At 41.2% G+C, this 19,508-nt stretch overlaps 1 protein-coding gene across 4 annotated transcripts in view; it reads left to right on the plus strand.

Annotated features, from left to right (window-relative positions):
* LRRC20 (leucine rich repeat containing 20) overlaps positions 1-19,508 on the plus strand; it is a 94,745-nt gene that overhangs the window by 65,606 nt on the left and 9,631 nt on the right. The window contains exon 5 of one of the 4 annotated variants that reach the window (XM_061635284.1): positions 12,921-12,973. The exons of the other annotated variants lie outside the window; for them this stretch is intronic. Coding sequence (XP_061491268.1) covers positions 12,921-12,958 — 38 coding nt within the window. The 3' untranslated portion in view covers positions 12,959-12,973. Of the gene's footprint in view, positions 1-12,920; positions 12,974-19,508 lie in introns of those variants that run through there. 4 annotated transcript variants of the gene reach the window in all.

Consider the following 19,508-nt stretch of genomic DNA (forward strand, 5'->3'; position numbering starts at 1 on the left):
TGGATGCAATCTACCACCGGGTGTAAGAAATCCCCAGTATGCGATAAGAATCAGCAACCTCACTCTCACTGAAGGTTTAATTAGAATTAAAGGCAAAGTTCTGAGTTAACCACCCTATGCTTCCACCACTGCCTCACAACACTCTCAGGTAAAAAAGGTGGGGTCCCTTTGCCCATGTAGTAGCACTCAGTAACGCACACTGATAATCGCAAGCTCCTGCTGCATATTTTATCAGCTAATTGCATGTTGACTTAGTTATCATTGGTCTTGCACAAGCACACTGTGCTTTGAACACAATCTTTTTTTAAAAAAAATTAAATGTCTCTTTAACATTCATTTGAAAGAAGGTCTGGAGTACCTTTCCCTATATCAGCCAATCCTGACATCAGTGGGGAGAGACCCTTCTTGTAAGATAGGACAGGGCCTTCTACATAGTGGTGCCCAGGCTATGGAAGTGCTTAACCTGAAAGCACAGATTGCCATAACATTATTGGGTGTCTTTCGCTTAGTAAAAACACTCTTTCTTTGTCAGGCTTTTGCAGATTTTGCTTATGTTGTGCTGGATTTGTGAGATTGCTTCATTTTGCCATGTCACTTGTTTTATTGTAATTTTTATTACAATCCAAGTTATGGAAATTTTAATTGTTTTATGAATTTTAATGTGTTGTTTTATGTAGCTGATGGAGATCATTATATGATCACAGTGTGATGAAAAGTGGTCTGTTAGTGTGATAATGAATAAATGAATAAAATCATTACCAGCTGGAGTGCATTGAACTGTGAATTCGCCCAGAAACCTATACTGAGTGAGATCATTAGTCCATCTACCTCAGTAATATCTACACTGACTGGTAGTGGCTTTCCAGGATCTCAGACAGGGGTCTCTCATTGGGACTTGGGACATTCTGCAGGCAAAGCAAATGCTCTACCACCAAGTTATGGCCCTTCTCCAAACCTCTTTTTTAAAGATCAGAACTAGTCTAAAGAACTGTGGTAAACTAAAACCATTGATAAATCTCTACTGTCTTGATTTGAGAAGGCACTACTCCCCAATGGAAGAAATCAGTGGCATTTCTCTACTGATGGGGAACATTATGGGGCTTAGAGATTAAGGAGAGGACCAGGGCAGCATGCACAGACATAGCTTTCTAGTCAGGACAAATGTTGTTATACCCATACTGTTTATGCACAGTGAAGAGATTTTCTCTCTAGGCTTCTGTATAGCTCAAAAGTGCCAGCTGAATGGACATCAATGACAGTCAGTTAATGTTCTCAGCAATCGAAATGCAGGCCAGCTGCTGCCACATAAGCTGAGGCTTAGTAATACCCATTTAGTTAACATAATATCTGATGCTAAGCAGATTGCTAGTAATATGGCAGTGGCTAAGAACGTAAGCTGTGTATGAGAAAGTTCCAGCTGAATTCTCATTATAATTATTAACTCACTAGTAAGATTTTCTCTTTTTTCTCACCATTCAGCTACATAAACAACTCACATTACCTCCTACTGCAGCTTATGCAGATTGACAGGGCCAGTCTTGTAGATGCTTTATAAGGCCCTGTCTTCTGTCCAGTGACACTGGGGGACGGCGGGACACACAGAAGAGCAAAGTTTGAGGCCCAACAGTGGAGCAAGGAAACAAGTGTGTCCTCTTGTTCTGGTACCGGAAACATCATCCCAGTGCCAATAGCATCCTAATGCCATTGTGTAATTCTTATTCTTAACATTGCTTTCTGTTGAATTTAAATTTCTGACAGTGATAACAATAATCACCAGTATGCAAAGCTGTGCATCGTGCTGGAATGGTGCTGACTGAAATATCCTGTCCCTCAGTAATCCAAACTCTTGTATTGGTCGTCCTTGGTGACATTGATTCCCACCAAGTAGACATTGATTTGCTTGCAACAAACTGTTGTGTTAAATTAAAGCTGCTGAGAAATAATGTCCTAGCATCTTCAAATAACTCCTAAAGTTTTCAATGATAGTAATGATTTTAATATTTGATTTTTTAGTTTGATCTCATGCTTTGATACGTCGAACTAGTTCATTCTTTCCAAAAAGATCTAGAGAACAGCATGTGGAATAGATAAGTAGGGGTAATGCAGGCTCAACTGTCTCTCTGCTTTTATATTCCACCCAGTAGCCAACATTATGACTTTAAGCACACACAAAAAGAAATCTGTTTGATTGTGCATAATAAAGTCAGTGGCTGACAGGCATGAAAACTAAATTGCAAAACTGATAAAGGTTAAGATTTTGTTCCTGTTGAATTGTATTTGTCAAGTTGGTTTTGAAACAATGAGACTGAATCTGTAGCTCTTATTCAGGCACACTTACTTTCTTACTTACTTAATTTATATCCTGTCCTTCCTCCTGAAGGAGCCCAGGACCTTAGGCTGGTGCTGCTTTGCTGGGTGGAGAGTATGTCCCAACCTTATAGATTTCAGAAAAAGATGGAATCACTCAGTTCCTTACATAGATAAACCATAATTGAACAAGGCCATGTTGTGTAACTCCAATTAAATGTTGTTCATGCAATCTTTCTTTCTTTCTTTAAAAATGATCGTTATTTGTAAATTATTGGAACAAGTTTCAGGATAATATAAAAACCACTTTGTCTTTTTTTCTACACTTGAAGATCCTGCAGTAAATACAATCAAGTGATATATAAGTTTTATTTTTAAAAAATTAGAAAATATATACATCTATATACATAAGTCTAAGTACTGGCCTTATACCTTTATATGCTAGGGTCAAACTGGTAACAGAAAATCTGTACAGTCTGTGAGCCTGCTCTAAAACTTGATAATTTATTACCATTATTATCTTTAGTCAATATTATTTGTTTGTATTAATTTCTGTTTAATTTCTTTTTCTCTTTTTTGTGTTCTTTTCTTTTTTCTACACTCAAACTTTGCAACTTTTATCTTCTTGAAATAATTTAAAGTCATCATTTTCTCATGCTGCACAGCAAATGTGTGATGCTCTAATCCCAGAGTTGCCTACAGTGGTCCCTTTGTGAATGTACTGCCTACAAAGCCTCTGACCTTCCTGCCCTCCTCAGTGCCTCCTTTCTTATGAGGTGGTGTATGTGGTTACCTGTTCTCCCCATTGGAAAGCACATAGAGCTGAAGAAGAAATGGGAAGAGTGACACTCTTTCCCACTTCCTCCTTGACTTCTATTTGCTTTTGAAGACTCACACCTGAGCTCTAGGAAGTATATTGATTCATTGTAAAATTTATATGGCTTTAATGTGATTGTAATGTTTTAATGAGATATTTTAATGAGCGTATTTATTAGTTTATTTAACTGTGACCTGCCCTCAGATGGTCTGTGAAGAGCAGGGCATATATTGTATAAATCTTTAACAGTGAAAGAGGAAGCAGGAAGAGCATAGCTCTTTTCTACTTTCTCTGTCAGCGCTATGTGCTTTTCAAGATTCAGATCAGCACTTAAGCAGCAGAACAGACAGACAGAGAGGACAGAAAAGAAAAGGAAGTACAGGAGGAAAAGGAGAGTGATCTGTGAGACTGGAGGGAGAGAAATGGGGAAACCAAGGGAAAGAATGTGGGAAGCTTGTTGTAAAGTTTTTATTCAGTGTAAAGTTTATATAGCTTTTAATGCTTTTTGTGGGGGTTGCATGTAACACTTTTTTATTGCTTAAATATGAGGAACACCCAATAGCAGAGAATATCCATAAGGAGAAGGGCAGTAGCTTAGTAGTGGAGCAGGTGCTTTGCATGCAAGAAGTCCCAGATTCAGTCTCCAGCATCTCACAGTAGGGCTCGGAGAGTCCTTGCTCGGGACCCTAGAGAGGTGCCGCCAGCCAGCGAGCTGGATCAATGGTCTGACTCACTTTGACAGCTTTCTCTGCTCCCAGGTCCCAGTTTCAGTTCCCAGTAACCCTTATTAAAGTGTCTTGAATAACAGGCCTATACCTAAGGACCCTGGAGAGCTGCTGCCATGTGAAGTATACAGTATTGCTCTCTACAGACTGATGGTATAAAACTGACTTTCACATACTTGCAATATGACTTCCGATTGTTGTGGGGCCTCGTCCTACAACTCTTTCTGACTTGGGCTGTTGGCCCTGGGTCCTGGCTTGCTATTTTGCTGTGGTGCTACCTACGAGAGATCTATCTGGGACTTGCTGCTGCCTGGACTCTCGGGGTCTAGAGTCATCATGAACGTGACCTGTCCCTAATGTTGAAACAGAACAACAGCCTTATGGTTGATACTCTGTGAATATTCAGGACAGTTCTGGCTTGAGTGTTGCTGCTGCTGTTCTTGTTTTGCTCCTTAATGTCTCTATTAGCTCTGCATAATTCATACATCTAAAGAAGTTGGACAGTAGCCAGGTTGGGCATTGCCAATAGGACTGTTCGCCAGGCTTCAGTTTAATTAGTCTGTTAACCTTTGCTGTAGAATTGCAAGCAGGTCCCAGAGAAAACAATTCTGAAGGCGAGCAGGCAGTAGGAGCATAAACGACTATGGCGTTTGTCTTGCATGGACACTTTTTTGCTATTAAAAAAAGATCATTGAAAACAGCCAAGATGGGATTGATTCTCAGAACTCAGGGGGCTCTGTCTATGAAGCTCATAAGCACTCTATCAATACGTCATTTGCTTCCAGAGCCCTTATCAGTTTGATATTTATGTAGCACTTTTTAATTTGCAAAGTACGTTACAGCCTTTTTACTATGCTTAGCCTCCCAACAAATATGTGAAGCCAGGAATGTTTATTTCCATGTTAAAGATAGGAAATTGAATCTGCAAGAGACAGTGAATGGCTGAAGTCCATGCAGTCAGTCCATATTAGAAATGTGACCTGATCCCTGCTCTCTGTATTCTCCAACACTATTTTTTAGCCATTGGAATACCAGGAAAGGACCAAAAAAGGGAGATCCATGACCTGAGCCTAATGAGGATTCAGGTTTCATTTTTTTTCTTTAAATACGAAAAGGCAAAGATGCTTACATGAAAAAACAATAGTTTAATGAATGTTATAAAGAATTGTTCACATTTGATAAGATGCAACCCACAGGTTCATGCAAGGTCATAATTTAGACTATGCTGTGGTTTTCATGCAGGGCTGAGAAACTGCAGGCCAAATGGGACCCACAGGCCTCTCTATCAGGCCGTTGGGACTTCCCCCAGGCCACACACCCTCCCCAGCCACACTTTCTCCCCCCAGGCGACACCCCTCACCAGCTGACCCCGTATGATGTAGTGGTTAGAGTGGTGGATTAGGACCTGCGAGACCAGGGTTTGAATCCCCACTCAGCCATGGAGCTCCCTGGGTGACCTTGGGCCAGTCATTGCCTCTCACAGTGTTGTTGAGGGGATTAAATGAGAAGGGGGAGAACCATGTACACCATTTTGAGCTCCTTGGGGAAAAGGTAGGAAATAAATAAATATCCTCAAATGTTTTTGCCTGGCTGGAATGTGTTGTTGGACTTTGATACAGCCTCTTGCTTGCCTGAATGGAGGATAGAGAAGTGAGTGTATTTACAATTGGTCTGCTATATAAACATACGTTTTGAATTTGTTGCTCTGCCCACTTTTGCCTCTGACCCCACCTACTGCTGGCATGTGGCCCCCAGAGGATCACCTAGAAGGGAATATGGCCCTTGGGCTAAAAAGATTCCCTGAAAATGGAAATGGACTGCCTTCAAGTCGATTCTGACTTATGGCTACCCTATGAATAGGGTTTTCATGGTAAGCGGTATTCAGAGGTGGTTTTACCATTTCTTCCTCTCAGGCTGAGACGCAGTGACTGGCCCAAGGTCACCCAGTGAGCTTCATGGCTGTGTGGTAATTTGAACCCTGGTCTCCCAGGTCCTAGTCCAGCATATTAACCACTACACCACACTGGCTCTCTAAAAAAGGTTCCCTACCCATGTTTTAATGTTTACTTCAAGACAGCTCAAAGTAGCTTATGTAGATTTCCCAGGCACTCTTCCATTCAGTCACTGACCAGGCTTGAGTCCTGTTTAGCTCTAACAATGTAACAATATGAAGTGCCCTCATACCATTTTCTGGGTGCCTGGTGCTGATGCTGCAAACACATAAACTATTGCATAAATAAAATGTCAGCCATTCTTTTGTGCTTAGGACTGTTTCAGATGTTACAATATCAGTGTAGGAAGAATAATGTATTTTGTGTCCTTGGAAGTGTGGAATGCAAATTCTTTTTGGCACTGTGTACTCTAAATTAAAATAGCAGTCGTGCATACCTTTTCAAACTATATGGATTTTGTTTTCTTACATGAAGAGCGCTATCTGTGTATGAAGTTGTGAAGTTTGGTTCCAACATAACCTGTATTTGCTCAGTAAAAGGAATATAATACATTCCAAATCTATTTTTTCAGCTATCAATAGGGTTTTTTTTTGCAGATTGCACATAGAAATTGTTTCCATTGATGAAGAAGAGGTTCTTTTGAATACACCCTTTTCAGACTAGAGAGTTTCTTAGGTGAGCAAAGAATTGATAGCTGGTATTCATTATTTGTCTTCCTTTAGTTTGGTAAACATCAGGAACCCACTGAGTTTAAAAGATCAAGTTTTGCATACAAGAAAAGTCAATTTTGCATCCAATGAATGCCACTAATTGGCTTTAATTATGAAACAGTTTTATTTCTTTTTGTCATAAAAGGATTAGAAACACTGATGTTGAATAACTTCCCAATGTATTCATTAGGTGGTTGATCTTAGTCTATTTGAAAAAGCAAAACTTTACAAAAGGAGCAGTTATTTCTGTTTCCATACATAACATGCATGACTCCATATAACTGGGAGGAAGTATTATGAATTGTAATTTTATATTGCCAATTCCACTATAAAACAATTTCAGGGGCACAGCTGCATACAAGTTTATAGTTTGTGAAGGCAGGATTTAAACATGGACCATGGTGCCATTCCACTATCCAGTAGAGGCAAACAGACAAATAGAAATCTTGAGTCTTTTGTAATTTCCTGATCTGTCAGTTTCTGTCACGTGTAATTTGAAATAGTTTGCTCTCTAATACATGCCAGATTCAGGTAAGATACAGGACTGAGGTTTAAATTGGCCAGTATCAGTGGGTGCAATCTGGACATCAGGTGATGGTGCTTAAGCCCCATTCAAAGCATGTAAGCACTTCACTTTGATTCAACTGGCCTGGGACTAAATGGCATCCATCTTTTTCTGTCTTGCACTCAAACTTATCAAAAATGTTTTGCACCCCTCTACCGTACCACACTTTCGATTTTGCATTTGGTTGCCTTTAATTTTTTCCCCCCAAAGTAGAGGACTCAAGGAACCAGCCAGGTTGAACGATGCCACAGTCATAGTTCCATCCATTTCACCCTGTTGGTTGTGCCTTTTCTTCAAAGTCATTGACTGAAGCTCTTAATCCTCATGTAAGCAAGTCTAACGATATATAACTGCATTTATTTGCAGTCAGCATTCAGCACTTGTCCTTTGTGTTTCCCCCCTTCTTCTGATGACTTCCTCAACATCAGAATTTAACTGGTAAGTTCCTTGGAGACAGGGATCTATCATTTTTTGCTAGTAAAACTTTGTCTGGAGCCATGGATATTTTAAGACCTTTAGTGTTGTGGCACCTACCATTCAGAATTCACTCCCCTTAAATATTAGACAGGTGCCATCTCTATTGTCTTTTCAGCGCCTACTGAAGACCTTCCTCTTTAAGAACATAAGAAGAGCCTGCTGGATCAGGCCAGTGGCCCATCTAGTCCAGCATCCTGTTCTCACAGTGGCCAACCAGGTGCCTGGGGGAAGCCCGCAAGCAGGACCCGAGTGCAAGAACACTCTCCCCTCCTGAGGCTTCCGGCAACTGGTTTTCAGAAGCATGCTGCCTCTGACTAGGGTGGCAGAGCACAGCCATCATGGCTAGTAGCCATTGATAGCCCTGTCCTCCATGAATTTGTCTAATCTTCTTTTAAAGCCGTCCAAGCTGGTGGCCATTACTGCATCTTGTGGGAGCAAATTCCATAGTTTAACTATGCGCTGAGTAAAGAAGTACTTCCTTTTGTCTGTCCTGAATCTTCCAACATTCAGCTTCTTTGAATGTCCACGAGTTCTAGTATTATGAGAGAGGGAGAAGAACTTTTCTCTATCCACTTTCTCAATGCCATGCATAATTTTATACACTTCTATCATGTCTCCTCTGACCCGCCTTTTCTCTAAACTAAAAAGCCCCAAATGCTGCAACCTTTCCTCGTAAGGGAGTCGCTCTATCCCCTTGATCATTCTGGTTGCCCTCTTCTGAACCTTTTCCAACTCTATAATATCCTTTTTGAGATGAGGCGACCAGAACTGTACACAGTATTCCAAATGCGGCCGCACCATAGGTTTATACAATGGCATTATGATATCGGCTGTTTTATTTTCAATACCTTTCCTAATTATGGCTAGCATGGAATTTGCCTTTTTCACAGCTGCCGCACACTGGGTCGACATTTTCATCGTGCTGTCCGCTACAACCCTGAGGTCTCTCTCCTGGTCGGTCACCGCCAGTTCAGACCCCATGAGCGTATATGTGAAATTCAGATTTTTTGCTCCAATATGCATAATTTTACACTTGTTTATATTGAATTGCATTTGCCATTTTTCTGCCCATTCACTCAGTTTGGAGAGGTCTTTTTGGAGCTCTTCGCAATCCCTTTTTGTTTTAACAACCCTGAACAATTTAGTGTCATCAGCAAACTTGGCCACTTCACTGCTCACTCCTAATTCTAGGTCATTAATGAACAAGTTGAAAAGTACAGGTCCCAATACCGATCCTTGAGGGACTCCACTTTCTACAGCCCTCCATTGGGAGAACTGTCCGTTTATTCCTACTCTCTGCTTCTTAACCAATTTCTTATCCACAAGAGGACCTCTCCTCTTATTCCATGACTGCTAAGCTTCCTCAGAAGCCTTCGGTGAGGTACCTTGTCAAACGCTTTTTGAAAGTCTAAGTACACTATGTCCACTGGATCACCTCTATCTATATGCTTGTTGACACTCTCAAAGAATTCTAATAGGTTACTGAGACAGGACTTTCCCTTGCAGAAGCCATGCTGGCTCTGCTTCAGCAAGGCTTGTTCTTCTATGTGCTTAGTTAATCTAGCTTTAATAATACTTTCTACCAGTTTTCCAGGGACAGAAGTTAAGCTAACTGGCCTGTAATTTCCGGGATCCCCTCTGGATCCCTTTTTGAAGATTGGCGTTACATTTGCCACTTTCCAGTCCTCAGGCACGGAGGAGGACCCAAGGGACAAGTTACATATTTTAGTTAGCAGATCAGCAATTTCACATCTGAGTTCTTTGAGAACTCTCGGGTGGATGCCATCCGGGCCTGGTGATTTGTCAGTTTTTATATTGTCCATTAAGCCTAGAACTTCCTCTCTCGTTACCACTATTTGTCTCAGTTCCTCAGAATCCCTTCCTGCAAATGTTAGTTCAGGTTCAGGGATCTGCCCTATATCTTCCACTGTGAAGACAGATGCAAAGAATTCATTTAGCTTCTCTGCAATCTCCTTATCGTTCTTTAGTACACCTTTGACTCCCTTATCATCCAAGGGTCCAATTGTCTCCCTAGATGGTCTCCTGCTTTGAATGTATTTATAGAATTTTTTGTTGTTGGTTTTTATGTTCTTAGCAATGTGCTCCTCAAATTCTTTTTTAGCATCCCTTATTGTCTTCTTGCATTTCTTTTGCCAGAGTTTGTGTTCTTTTTTATTTTCTTCATTTGGACAAGACTTCCATTTTTTGAACAGGTCTTTTGAGTAGATACCTTATCCCAGTCTGCATCTGTTTTGGAATTGTTTTTAAGATGTTTTTGAAAACATTTTGTTTTAAATATGTTTTTTAAAGATTTTTTTAAAAGTTTTTTTTAGTGTTTTGTCATTGTTTTTGTTGCCCTGGGCTCCCTTTGGGAGGAAGGGTGGGATATAGATTTAATAATAAATAAATAAAATTAATGACTCCATGTAAATAACAATACTATAAAGCCCAGACAGAAATGGGGTAGTTGCAAGATATAGACTAAGCATGCCTCTCAGTTTGTGCTTTCTGCTTACTTCTAGCCATTGCAGGACCCATAAAAGTGATAAGCAACACACCCTATAGTAGTAAACTCAGGCGGTGAGTGCCACTGAGAAACAAGAGAGAGGCATTACCATGCTCAGGGGGAAATCCTCAGGTTTACAGATGTACAGCTTTAAAAAAGAAAAACTAAGGGGGCATTCCCCCACACAACCATTTTTAAAAACAGCTGAATGAGTATGGAGCATATTCAGTAGTCATGGAATATTGTCTATTCAGTTTTTGGATTGTCAGTTCAATGAGAATTAAGCGCTTCAGCCAAAGACACAACCAAAAGGATGAGGTGGATGGACCTATCATCCTGGCTGGTTCCTTGAGTCTTTTGCTTTTTAAATAAAAATTGAAAATATTCAGTGTCTTGAATATTATCAAGAAAAATGGAAAACTGAGGGGGAGGGAATATGATGCCCTGCTCCTTTTAATTTTACAGCATCCTCAAAAAGGGCATGGGCAGCTGGCTATCTGAAACCCTGAACAGGGGCACATGTTAGAAGGCAAAGGTACACTACAACATTTTGTTCCAGGTCTCATTATTCCCTTTAATAGTAAACTCAAGGGCTTGAGCTAAAATGTTTCACTGAGAAACAAAAGGAAGGTGTCAGCAGGCTCAAGTGAACCCCAAGGCCTACAGAAGTTCAAAACATTAAACTACAAAAAGAGGCCTCCCCTCAAGCAGCCAAGTCAGGAATGAGCATTTTAAGTGGCATCCAGGAGCCACAAAATGTTGAGTGTCAGTTGGAAAAAAATGGAAATCTGGTGAGGTGGAAGGGAGAATGAACTGGCTTCCTTGAGTATTTTGTAGGAGGAGAGCCAGTCTTGAAGTCCAGAGTCTCGTGTCTCCTGGGTGTAAAGGGCCAGCTAAAGATCACCCCTCCCCCAGTGAGTGGCTCAGGGGTTATGTGCCCTGCCACCTGTGCAGCCGTGGGCAAGCTACATAGTCCCAAGGAGCCCAGTTGCCCCATAGCTGGTAGTTGCAGACAAGGAAGGGGCTGGCTTGTGCAGCTGCGGCAAGCTGAGCAGGCCCTAAGCAGCTGGGGAGGACTAGCCTCAGAGGGAGGCAATGGTAAACCCCCTCTGAATACTGCTTACCATGAACACCCTATTCATAGGGTTGCCATAAGTCGGGATCGACTTGAAGGCAGTCCATTTCCATTTTCAGTCCAGGGTGGGGAAAAGCTGTGGCCCTCCTGATGTTGTTGGATCACAGTTCCCATCATCCCTGGCTTGGCCATGCTGGATTTTAATAAACATTTGCTCAACATGTAATGGCAGAGAGGAGTAAAAGCAATAGATCCGGGGTAGTTAACCAGTGACCCTCCAAATGTTGTTGGACACCCAACTCCCATAAGCCCCATCCAACATAGCCATTGATTAGGGATGATGGGAATTGTAGTCTTTCAACATCTGGAGGGCCAAAAGCTACCCCCCAAAAAAATAGATTTTTAGAACCATGTGTGAAGAAAGCTGCTTTAATTTGCTATTTGTTTGAAAGCTAGGTATTTTAATTTCTGATGTTAGAGAATCATCCAATCAAAGGAGCCCCTTTCATTTCACAGTTACTATTTGGCAAGCACATATAAACAACATTATTGGAGTTCTGGGTGTTCAGTGCATGAGTCACTGCCTATTAACACTTGTACGTGAGAAGTCACATTTTTGCCTGTGACATTTAAGTCTCATTCCACCAGCTCTAAAGATTTTGTGTCTTGTTCCATAAATTTCGTCATTGGATATGCCTAGACGGATAACACCTAAAAATAATGAACCACTGAAAGGGGGGGAATGAATGGCCAGTGGTGTGTCAATTATGCCATCATCACTACCAACAGCAAAAGTCAATTACTGAATTCCCTGTGCATAAACAAAAAACCCAACAAAACACAGGTAATTTCCTCTACTTGATGGCATTGATCCCGTTAGGAAAGCTGGATTAGTTTAAATTTGCTTAAAGCATGGTTTATTCTCAATGGAATGTTGATTGATGAAGAACAGATCATCACAAAGAGGCTTGCCTTTAGCAAGGACTTAACATTCTAGAATCACAAATGTACTCAGTGCTCAAGGCTGGTTCACGCATGACCAAACCGTGCATGTTTTCCCTATACTGGGGCTTAGGGCCTCCCTTATCCATGTGCACATGCACATACACATTCCACATAGACCAGGGATGGAGAACCTGTGGCCCTCCAGATGTTGCTGGACTCAACTCCCTTCAGCGCCAGCCAGCATGGCCAGGCATGAGGGGGGCTGTAAGCCAGCAAGTGGGAGGCGTGTGTGTTTGTGTGAGCGAGCAGGTCACTCACACACCAGTGTATGCACATATGCTCTAGCTCACACAGATGGACTTTATGCACTGGAGGAGGTGGGCTAAAGCTCAAGCCCCATTCCCAACCCCACTGCCTGGGGTTCAGGTCATTGAAATAAAAAATTGTGACCTTGAATGTGTGCACCAGATCTCATGTTGATATCTCAATGTTCAACAGTTATAGTTTTATTTTGTTATACCATTGACTTTTTAATGTAGGCCACTTTGAAAGGGCACTTTTACATCTGGCCTCACCTACCACTGACATGCAGCCCCCAGAAGGTTGCCTGGAAGGTAACAAAGCCCTCAGGCTGAAAAAGGTTCCCCACCCCAGATTAAACCAATTTCTTGTTAAATTGTTTTGTTTCTAGTTAAATTGTTTTGTTTATGCTTGCCGCCCTGGGCTTCTTCAGGAGGAAGGGCAGGATATAAATTCAATAAATAATAAAATTAACCAGTGCCTCCCTTCACCTGACTAATGAGCATAGTTTTGGTTTTGTTGAAACTTGTGTTCTTTATAGAAGAGGAAAGAAATCCATCTTGGTCTCCAGTCCTGTGAAAGAGGAAAACAAGGCCTTTCAAGGAGAATTGTTGATCATGGCAACCCATGAAAAGAAAAAGTTATGGAGTTATATCCAATATTCTTCCAAGAACAATGGGCTACTGTAACAATATTTTGCTGCACAGATTTTATTAATAAAAGGTGGGAATCCCTAATGATTGCTCGAGCCAGGCATCCCAAGAGCTGCAGCTGCCTACTAGATACAAAGAAGATAGCAACTGCATTTATTTCATTCCAAGTGTACAGTTCTCATATTGCCAGAAGGCTGCTGTGTTTGCTGCTTGTTTTACCCAATCTTTCACATATACAGTAAGTACATGTCGCCATTGTGAGAGAACAAGCATTGATCTGCTCCTTAATTGTACATATTCTGACTTCTGTTGCAGTGTTATAACCTGAACATCAACAGAGTCCATTAAACAACAAGACCTGTCCAAAAATGTAATGTCTTCCATGATCAAAGGTAAAACCACAACAGAAAAACAATAAATATTTGATACATGAATGTAACATAACAGTTGTGAAAATTCAGTAGAAAATAGACCATTTTGGTTTGAATAAAATAGCAGACTTTTTACCTAAAGTATGACTTAAAAGCATAGTCAGGCCATTGAGAGATACTGAGCACTAAATTAACAATATCTTTCTTAATATTTGTTGCTGCTGCAAATTTTCATTCTCATCTTACGCGATCACTGCCAGTGGCTTATTGCATTTAAAATTAGACTTCATGCACAAAATGTTCCTAGGCAGATTATTACTCCAATTGTGGCTTCTCACAGAGTTGTATGTGCAGTACAACAGATTTACATGCACTCATCACATCTGAAAAGTACACATATAGTTACATGCAAATTTCCTGCACGTAAGTGGGATTCGTGTAGAAAATATGTGACATGATCACACATGTATATCATACATGAATATATGTATAATTGAATCTCTTGCGTTCAGTTCAGCTTTCCATAACCACCCCCTTTACCCCTCCTCCTCATCAACTTTTTCTTAAAATCCTGAAGGAGGCAAAACAGGGTTCTGGGAGTGTGTCAAAGAAATGGCATTGAAAGCCCAGAATACATTCTATAGAACAGAGATGGGGAACCTGTGGCCCTCTAGATGTTGTTGGGCAGACAACTCCCATCATCCCTGAACATGGGCCATGCTAGCTGGCGTGGAGCCGATGGGAAGTGGAGTCCAATGACCTCTGGAGGGCTACAAGTTCCATATCCCTGCTGTAGATCAATTGTATTTGCACTTGCCTGCTCTACATGATTCTGCTTCTATTTATTTATTTATTTATTTATTTATATAACGCCCCATAGCTGAAGCTCTCTGGGCGGTTTACAGTAACTAAAGCATTTAGAACTAGGGTGGGGAAGGCTGGGATAGATGTAAAACTGGGGAGGAAAGAGCAAATGAAAGAATGGAGTTTGGGATGTCTGTAGACACTGGGGGCAGAAAATAATATCAGTAAAAGAAATTTGGTAGGGCACTGCACTTGAGATCTTCACATTGCCAAGATACCAGATACCAGATACCATGCTTGAACAGCAAAGCCATGGATGTGTGAAATGCATGCAGCCTTGGGAATCCTATAGAAGAGGAATATTTTTATGAACGTAAATAGTCTTTAAGGGCTTGTGCAGTCCTCTAGTTTACCGATTAGCCAGTGCCAAATTTAAGTTGAGCCACTGCAAGATTTCTGGAATAATGCTGCCAATACTCCACTGTAGATTTGGGTCTTGAAAGTAATTCTTCAGCCAAAAAAAGAAAACAAAAATCTAAATGCAATAAAAGTTGTGCCTTTCCCATTTCATCGCTCTAATGAATGTTGTCACACTTTGAGATACAGACTACTGAACTAAAATCTCCACTAAACAAAATGGAAAGGACTAGACTAGAGGTTATGGGGGGGGGGTGTTGCACACATTAAGAGTGCAATGTGTCGCTGCCATCTTCTGAGCAGGCATTTCCCCTCCCCACTTTCCCCTTATTTCATGCATGTTTTTTTCCAGCATTTCTTGGCATTTCCAGCCTAGATATTTATTTTATTTAAAAGCATTTCCAAACTGCTTAATATTTTGTATACCATCTTTAAGTTGTATTCAGAAGTACAATATACAGGAAATGGCATTGCCCTTTGAGGCTGTCATTTTCATCAGCTGTGAATGACTTTTAGGCACAGCCCCATGAACAGTCATGTGAAACTGATGGCCTGTTCTGCACTCATAATGGATGAGGAACTACAGAGAGAGAGAGATCAGCACTCAACATTCTGTATCCATATTACCATAGGCAATCCCACCACTTGGGAGGATATTCTCTTTACATAAGATAAGCAGCTAATATGTAGGAAATGCATTCTGGCCACTGGCACGCTAAAGAAACATGTTTCCTTAGAAGAAGGCAAATCTCTGACATTGATAAAGGAATGGCCTCTTGTATTACAGTGTGATTGTAAATTTATGGTTTATCAATATGAAAAAGGAAAACAATTTATACTATGTTTCTAAATAGCCACCTAGGGTTGCTTAAGGAGAATAAGAGCTGGCCCTAATCAATTAAGCCAAGACACTTTTTTAGAAAAGTTGGTACTAACTTCACTACCATCTCAATGAGCCCAGAATGTCTAATATAAGTATATATCCACTGATAGGCTTGTACACATTCTGTGAGCTGGTAATGGTAAGATTAGACAAATTCATGGAGGACAGGGCTATCAATGGCTACTAGCCATGATGGCTGTGCTCTGCCACCCTAGTCAGAGGCAGCATGCTCTGAAAACCAGTTGCCGGAAGCCTCAGGAGGGGAGAGTGTTCTTGCACTTGGGTCCTGCTTGCGGGCTTCCCCCAAGCACCTGGTTGGCCACTGTGAGAACAGGATGCTGGACTAGATGGGCCACTGGCCTGATCCAGCAGGCTCTTCTTATGTTCTTAATGGACTTATTTTTGTGAGGCCAGTTTAAGTTATAAGCACTGACTGAGTTTCCATAGGTCACAGATCTTCAGCTGGAAGCCTTTGAGCAACTCTTGTGCAAACTGATTTTAAATGGTGTTCCCTATTCAGATTAGGTTTTTACCACCCGTATTCTTAAGCAGTGTCTTAAGCGCCTACTTGAATCATTGGAGTACTTACACCACTGATGAGTTTATTTGTCAGAAGTTTGACAGAGCTTGTCCAAAAAGACCCAACAAAGCTACAGACTGGGAATGACTCTTTCCCGAGAATAGCATGGACCATATATTAGCTAATATCACCTTAATTATGGGGACATCCTATTAATTAAGATGTTTTCTTTCTGCTACTCTGGATTATTCTTGCCAAAGAATAATACCTTTTTTTTGCTTTTTAGTCAATACAGAACAAACTAAACCATTCATGTTTTCTAAAGATAATGCCTGCTTTCCAACAAGAATAGGTGAGGTTTGGGCTTGCGCGTTGCCCCCTCTCTTCTCCTAGTGTGGCCACAAGGAGATTGGAAGCTTTTGCTTCTGATTTCAATTAATCACACCTTAGCATTATGTCCAAATCCTAAATTGTGATTAATTTCAACTGTGGTGTGTTCAAAACAAGCCAGCTTAATTACCTGTGCTTTTAAGCTAACTTGTGTTATCTAGCCATAGTTAAGATTAACTAGTTTGCTGGGGCTGGATGGTACGACAAACTAAGATTAATATAAAATGGAAGCAAAAGCTTCCAAACTCCTCCTCATGGCTATGAGGAAGGGAGGGCAGAAAGGCTGGCCTAGGCTTGTGCCCGTCACAATAAACCATGGTTAATCATTCTGTCAATCAGTACTACTTATCACAGCTGGTAAACAAACTGAGATCTCATGTATTGGTTTTCCCACTAAATGTAAGTTGTTTTGTAAGGTTCTTGTTGGTGCATGCTGTGAAATGTTATGAAACAGAATGATCAGTTTACTTGAGCTCATTTCCACTCAGAGGTTTAACTGAAATGCAGTTGCTGTTTAGCTGTAAAGATTTATCAATGTACTGCCTGGGAGCAATTCAAAAGTCTTTAGGGCTTTTTTCCCTGCCATTGCTTGATGTTAGCATTGCTGACAAATGAAAATTTGTCTATAAAATGATATAGAGAGTTCTTGTGAGGATCTTACCACTATAAAATAATAACTCACTGAAAGGATTTGTTGGTTGATACTGTCACTACTATATCCATTAAACTATGGAAGGGTTCCGTGATTTAAGAATGCAACCATCTCCTGAAACTTTTGCAAAACAATAAAAACAAAAATAAAACTGCTTTTATGCCACCTGATTTCTGAGATTTTAAACATTTTCATGCTACAGACTGATTTTATTCCTACTTCTTCGTAAGAACATAAGAAGAGCCTGCTGGATCAGGCCAGTGGCCCATCTAGTCCAGCATCCTGTTCTCACAGTGGCCAACCAGGTGCCTGGGAGAAGCCCGCAAGCAGGACCCGAGTGCAAGAACACTCTCCCCTCCTGAGGCTTCTGGCAACTGGTTTTCAGAAGCATGCTGCCTCTGACTAGGGTGGCAGAGCACAACCACCATGGCTAGTAGCCATTGATAGCCCTGTCCTCCATGAATTTGTCTAATCTTCTTTTAAAGCCATCCAAGCTGGTGGCCATTACTGCATCTTGTGGGAGCAAATTCCATAGTTTAACTATGCGCTGAGTAAAGAAGTACTTCCTTTTGTCTGTCCTGAATCTTCCAACATTCAGCTTCTTTGAATGTCCACGAGTTCTAGTATTATGAGAGAGGGAGAAGAACTTTTCTCTATCCACTTTCTCAATGCCATGCATAATTTTATACACTTCTATCATGTCTCCTCTGACCCGCCTTTTCTCTAAACTAAAAAGCCCCAAATGCTGCAACCTTTCCTCGTAAGGGAGTCGCTCCATCCCCTTGATCATTCTGGTTGCCCTCTTCTGAACCTTTTCCAACTCTATAATATCCTTTTTGAGATGAGGCGACCAGAACTGTACACAGTATTCCAAATGCGGCCGCACCATAGGTTTATACAACGGCATTATGATATCGGCTGTTTTATTTTCAATACCTTTCCTAATTATGGCTAGCATGGAATTTGCCTTTTTCACAGCTGCCGCACACTGGGTCGACATTTTCATCGTGCTGTCCGCTACAACCCCGAGGTCTCTCTCCTGGTCAGTCACCACCAGTTCAGACCCCATGAGCGTATATGTGAAATTCAGATTTTTTGCTCCAATATGCATAATTTTACACTTGTTTATATTGAATTGCATTTGCCATTTTTCCGCCCGTTCACTCAGTTTGGAGAGGTCTTTTTGGAGCTCTTCGCAATCCCTTTTTGTTTTAACAACCCTGAACAATTTAGTGTCATCAGCAAACTTGGCCACTTCACTGCTCACTCCTAATTCTAGGTCATTAATGAACAAGTTGAAAAGTACAGGTCCCAATACCGATCCTTGAGGGACTCCACTTTCTACAGCCCTCCACTGGGAGAACTGTCCGTTTATTCCTACTCTCTGCTTTCTGCTTCTCAACCAATTTCTTATCCACAAGAGGACCTCTCCTCTTATTCCATGACTGCTAAGCTTCCTCAGAAGTCTTTGGTGAGGTACCTTGTCAAAAGCTTTTTGAAAGTCTAAGTACACTATGTCCACTGGATCACCTCTATCTATATGCTTGTTGACACTCTCAAAGAATTCTAATAGGTTACTGAGACAGGACTTTCCCTTACAGAAGCCATGCTGGCTCTGCTTCAGCAAGTCTTGTTCTTCTATGTGCTTAGTTAATCTAGCTTTAATAATACTTTCTACCAGTTTCCCAGGGACAGAAGTTAAGCTAACTGGCCTGTAATTTCCGGGATCCCCTCTGGATCCCTTTTTGAAGATTGGCGTTACATTTGCCACTTTCCAGTCCTCAGGCATGGAGGAGGACAAGTTACATATTTTCGTTAGCAGATCAGCAATTTCACATCTGAGTTCTTTGAGAACTCTCGGGTGGATGCCATCCGGGCCCGGTGATTTGTCAGTTTTTATATTGTCCATTAAGCCTAGAACTTCCTCTCTCGTTACCACTATTTGTCTCAGTTCCTCAGAATCCCTTCCTGCAAATGTTAGTTCAGGTTCAGGGATCTGCCCTATATCTTCCACTGTGAAGACAGATGCAAAGAATTCATTTAGCTTCTCTGCAATCTCCTTATCGTTCTTTAGTACACCTTTGACTCCCTTATCATCCAAGGGTCCAATCGCCTCCCTAGATGGTCTCCTCCTTCATGCTAACACTTAACCTGAACAAGAGGGAGAGATAAAGAGGGGGTAGGAAAATACCTTAAATCCATAATCTTCTTTCAGGAGGGCACCTGGTCCTTGTATGAATAAAGACAAGATTAGCTATGATGCTGGTTGTATACATTGCTACCCACAAAGCTCTTACCCATGTAAGAAGTCCATGCCACTGGTGTAATGGTTAAAAGGTTCCTACTCACTGGTGTGCAAACTCTGTACTTGGTCAAACCTTTTTAAACATTATGGTGGGGCCATAGCTCAGTGATAGAACACTGCTTTGTATGTAAAGT

This window comes from Rhineura floridana, chromosome 7 (genome assembly GCF_030035675.1).
Source record: "Rhineura floridana isolate rRhiFlo1 chromosome 7, rRhiFlo1.hap2, whole genome shotgun sequence".
NCBI lineage: Eukaryota > Metazoa > Chordata > Lepidosauria > Squamata > Rhineuridae > Rhineura > Rhineura floridana.